At 33.4% G+C, this 5,297-nt stretch overlaps 1 protein-coding gene across 1 annotated transcript; it reads right to left on the reverse strand.

Annotated features, from left to right (window-relative positions):
- Positions 1 to 3,096: 3,096 nt before the first annotated feature.
- LOC141660192 (uncharacterized) lies at positions 3,097 to 4,467 on the reverse strand. The gene has a single exon (XM_074467157.1). The coding sequence runs from the start codon at positions 4,465 to 4,467 to the stop codon at positions 3,097 to 3,099; it is 1,371 nt and encodes a 456-aa protein (XP_074323258.1).
- Between the last annotated feature and the right edge of the window lie 830 nt (positions 4,468 to 5,297).

Consider the following 5,297-nt stretch of genomic DNA (forward strand, 5'->3'; position numbering starts at 1 on the left):
TCCACTGTACCTTCCATCACATGTTCCCTTATGAAATGGTACCTAATGCTGATATACTTTGTCATTGAGTGTTGAACTGGATTACCTGTCATAGCAATAGCCCTTTTATTATCACAGTAAATAGGTATTTTAGAAAATTCTAACCCATAGTCCAGTAACTGATTCTTCATCCAAAGAATCTGTGCACAACAGCTTCCATCGAAACTTGATATAGCCGCCCCACGTAACACCTGGTAATCAACAACAAGATCCGCAACATTCTCCACACTGACAAAGTCTTCTTCTTTAGTTTCTTCTAAAAGAGTAAACTCGTGAAGGGAAGACTTCAATTTCTCGTCTTGTTGAAAAGATTCAAATTCCAAAGCAAGATTGCATACATCATTAAACGAGATATATGGACTTGATTTAACCTTTCGATAAATAGGAAAATTCAATCCACGAATAAATCTTCCAATTTTCATTGTTTCCGTCTCCTCCAAGTCACAAATAAGGTGCAATCTATAAAATTCAGAAGTATACTCAGAAACACTCATAGTACCTTGAGAGAGGGATGTCATCTTCATTATACATTCTAATTTATAATCTAAAGGAATATATAGTGCACGAAGTTTCTTCTTCAAAGATGTCCAAGTCATAATCTTTTCTTTTCCAAATCTAACTCTTTTTGCGTTTAGATTATCAAACCACAAGCCTGCTTTCTTTGTAAGTTTAAGCGCTGCAATTTTGAAAATTTTCATCTCAGTCCAACATGTATAAGCAGAAAACTTGTCGACTTGTGTAACCCATTCAAGAAAATCATTTATGCTCCCCAAACCTGTAAAATAACCAAGCTCTATGCCGGGATCATAGACTTCATCACTATCTTTCACCTTAATTAAAATTTTACCCAATGCATCAAACCTTGATTCCGTTGAATTAGCAAGCTTTTGATTATTTTTATCAATCTTATCCAATTTTATAAGTAATTTTCTGAGCAATTCATCCGAATCCATAAGAAAAAATACAAAAAAAATTCTGGTGAGCAGTGCCGATGAACAGTACCCGTGAACAGTACTCGCGAACAGTGTGGTGAACAGTACCGTGAATAGTACTCGTGAACAGTAACTCGTGAATAGTATAATTTTTTAATTTTTTTTTGAAACCTAGATGATCTGAAAATCAGTCTTTAATGGCAGACAAAGAAGCACCACAAAATCCACCACCACCCCCACCCACTTCACGAATTAGCAGTAATATGGGTAGGTATGAAGCAATCAAGGTTCCAATCCTGAAGATACATGAATATCCATTATGGAAAGTTAAGATGGCCATGTGCTTGGAAAAAATAGATCCTGAATACCTGAGCAGGATTTATGATGGTTCTCATAGACTAATGAAGGTAGTTGTTACTATTGCAGGAGAAGCAGAAAAGATGGTTGCTAAAGACAAGAAGGACTATACTCCTGGAGATCTTTAATCTATTATGAAAGATGTAAAAATAAGACATATCTTGCATAGTATTCTTGATAGTGTTATGTTCAATAAGATTATTGGATGTAAATAAGCTAAGGAAATTTGGGATGCTTTAGAAGTAAAGTGTCAAGGTACCACTATTATCAAGAAGAATAGGAGGACAATACTTACTCAAGGATATGAGAACTTTGACTCAAGAGATAATGAGTCCTTAACTGAGATCTATGACAGATATTAAAAGCTGTTAAATGACTTATCTCTTATCAATAAGGAATATGATTTAGAGGACTCAAACTTGAAGTTTCTACTTGCACTCCCTGAAAATTGGGACTTTAAGGTCACATCAATAAGGGATAATTATGAACTTGATGAAACACCTCTAGATGAGATCCATGGCATACTGAAGAATTATGAACTAGAGATGGAGCAAAGAAGCAAGAGAAAATGATCCAAACTAGACCAATTGCACTTAGGGTTGAAGAGAAGCCAAAGGAGAAAGCCAGGAGAAAAGGTCTCTCCAAGGGACTTTAAGCTATGATTGCAAAGTCTGATACTGAGTCGTCAAACTCTGATGAGGACTTAAATACTGATAGTGAATCAGATACTGACAGTGATCATGAAAACAATGGAATAAATGGCTGCTTTATTGGTTAAAAGCTTCAAGAAGATGGTCTACAAGAACTTCAAGAAAGGGAAAAGGTTTTCCAGAAAGGGTTTTAGCTCCTCAAACTCTGATAAAAAGGAATCAAAGTTTTAAAAATCTGACAAGTCAAAGGAAAGATTCTATAACTATGATGGAATTGGACACTTTGCAGCTAACTGCAGAAAATCAAAAGCTGAGAAGAAACAAGCCTTGATCATAAAGAAGAAAAACTGGGATGACTCATCAGATTCAGATGATTATGCTCTTATGGAAAATGTTGATACTGAGGCTGACAATGTTGAATTAAAGGTACCTCAAACCACCCTTGCTTTTGATATTGATGATATCCATGAATTAAGATTATTTCTTAAATCTCTGCATGTTAGTTATAGGGATCAAACCTTAGAGAATAATAAAATCAAGAGTGAAAACTCTGATTTAAAAAAAAAAGGAATGATCACCTATAAATTGAGTTGCTTTCCATGCTAGAAATTCAAAAAGAAAGAGATAATAATGTTTATGTTAAAGAAAAACTGTTAGAAATGCATGCTTATCTAGAAAATGAGTTAACTAAAGAAAGAGAGGTTATTAAGCTTTGGACAAACTCAGGAAAAATAACTCAGGAAATTTTAGAAAAGGGCTCTTGGGGATCAGGATTATGATATGCAAATAGATCTAATTTTGATAAGAAAAATGGAAAAGAAACTGAGAAAACCAAACCAGTAAATATTGATACTAAGGATAAACTGAACAAGGTTCAGTTGAAACCCATTAGGTTTAATTCAAGTGTTAATGTTGTTAAGTCAGTTAATGAGGTAGGTTCAACCTCAACACCTAAATCAAACTTAAATACTGATAAGAGTGAGCAGGTTCACACAAGATTAGTAAATATTGGTTTAGTGACTCAGAAACAGCTTAAGCAAAAGCTGAAGGAATTACACTTGAAAGACAAGGAGAAAAGATAGTAGATTAAACAGATGATGCAAAAGTCCTGTCCAGTCCTAGGTTGTCCCGTTTAAAGCCTTCTCCACAACATCCAGTGGAGCTGTCATTTGACTTGGTAATTGGCCAAGTCGCTCGAGCCTTTTCTTCCCTATATGAGGGAGCTTATAATTTTTATTGCCACCATTTTTCAATATATCAGTCATACAATTTTGTAGGGATAACCACACGTAATTTAAAGTAGAAGGTTCTACTTCTTTATATGCTTCATTCACTGCATCAACTAGCTCCCGGACTGTTTTAGGGGCTTTTTCGTGTTGTAATCCTTGTATGATTCTAAAGAAACCTAGATCATTGATATTCAAATCCGGACTATTAGCCGGTTGATTAGTCAATGTTACGTTAAACCCATCTGATTTTGCCGCATCCATAAACTCTATATCGTCGCCATTGATATGAGAACTAGCATTATCTTGTTGTATAATGATATGTTTATTATTTTCTTGTGGCCATTTTTCTTTAATAGCCGGGAGAATTTTCTCGATTATACATTGTTTAACCATAACTTTATTGATATTTTCTATCGGTTTGAGTTCCATAACCCCCTTTGCTCTATTCTTACTTGTTCTAACAGCTGCTTCTTCTTTAGTGAAAGAAAATATACCTATTTTTCCATCAAAAATACAATTTCCATTTTTGTCAAACCTAGACCTAGCCACAGCACTCATAAACATAACTTTGGTTATAAATATTTTGGACTTACAAGTTCTATGTGGTTCAGGTTCATTAGGCAATAGGTAGTACTTTTGTGAAGTTCTAGTCATATAAAACCATTTCTCATCTATATGAACTATAGAAAACATTCCTATATACGTTGGGTTTGTACGAAGTGTAGAACTTTCAATATGTTTTAGACAAAATATCACCCTAGCTTGCATATTTAGAGGTGTTAAATAAGGCTTTAAAGCATTGGAATGGGACTTAATTCTGTCTTTTTGGATCATTCTATGCACCGTTGATTTACCAACCTTCAATTGACAAGCTAGTGTCCTAATATTTGTTCTTAGATGCAAAGGAATGGATCTTACCTTTTCCAAATTGAAAATATATTTCATGTTCCCACCTTTAAATTTTCTGTCCACATTAGGTAACTCCTTTCCATCTTTAATAGCTTGGCCAACATCTTTCCATATCTTGCTGATTGTTATCCTGCTGACCCCATAATCAGTGACAATGGTGTTAATTGATCCACTCTTGAGCTTGTTATTGTTAAAATCCAGAGATAGCATGTGTACAATATCACTTTTATTTGAATTTGTTAACCTTTTCCTTTTTGTAGTGCTTTGACCAGATGCTGATATTGAAGAAGTACTGAAGTGCTCACCATTTTGGACATCCCCTAACTCTGAAAAATTAGATCCACTTTTCATTTTTGTGTAAAGTACTTTGTAAAGTAGTTTTGGAACAAGTATATGTCAAATTGTATATTTATAAAGCAATGGGTGCAACTGGAGGCAACCCCAAAATTTTGTAATCATCTTTTATGATTTATCTGGCGGTAGTAATCTCCTTTCCCTCCATACTTAATCTATTGTAAAGTTTATTTAATGTCATTGTCATCTACAGTTTTTTCTTTAAATATTAATTGATATTAGCAACTTGTATATTATATTCATTGTCATTGGTCTTTGTGCTAAAAGGTAATGTTAAGAAAACAGAGGGACAGAGGAGTACTTTTTACTTATAAATTAATCACATATTATTGGATATTTTAAATAAATATTGTACTCCTTCTTCCTTTTTGTTTGACTTTTTGACTTTTACACATATTTTAATATATCTTGATCAGATAATTAAAAAATTAATGTTTAACTTTTTATAGATAACAAATATTTTAATTTATAAAAGAAAAATATTAAAAAATATTATTAAATATCCGATCCAAACATATCGATATGTGCAAGAGTTAAATTGTAGAATAAAAGAACAAAGAGATTATTATTTATATTCTTGATGACTGTTGGGTAAATTGATAAAGTCAATTAATAAAAATAACTTGCGATGGAGTATATACTTAATTATTGTGATGAAGTGTCAAATAACAGGAAAATTTAGGCATTTCTTCAATTTGCACAGGGTATGACGCCCTTACCCTTATTGTGAAAAGAGAAGGGGATACCGACTAGGCATGTTAATGGATCGGGTTTGGATCGGATCGGCCTAAATCCATATCCATATCCATTTATTTTTTCGGATTCAG

This window comes from Apium graveolens, chromosome 5 (assembly GCF_009905375.1).
Source record: "Apium graveolens cultivar Ventura chromosome 5, ASM990537v1, whole genome shotgun sequence".
NCBI lineage: Eukaryota > Viridiplantae > Streptophyta > Magnoliopsida > Apiales > Apiaceae > Apium > Apium graveolens.

Excerpts from the sequence above, each read along its gene's own strand:
- LOC141660192 (XM_074467157.1), bottom strand. The coding sequence starts at position 4,467 with ATGAAAAGTGGATCTAATTTTTCAGAGTTAGGGGATGTCCAAAATGGT.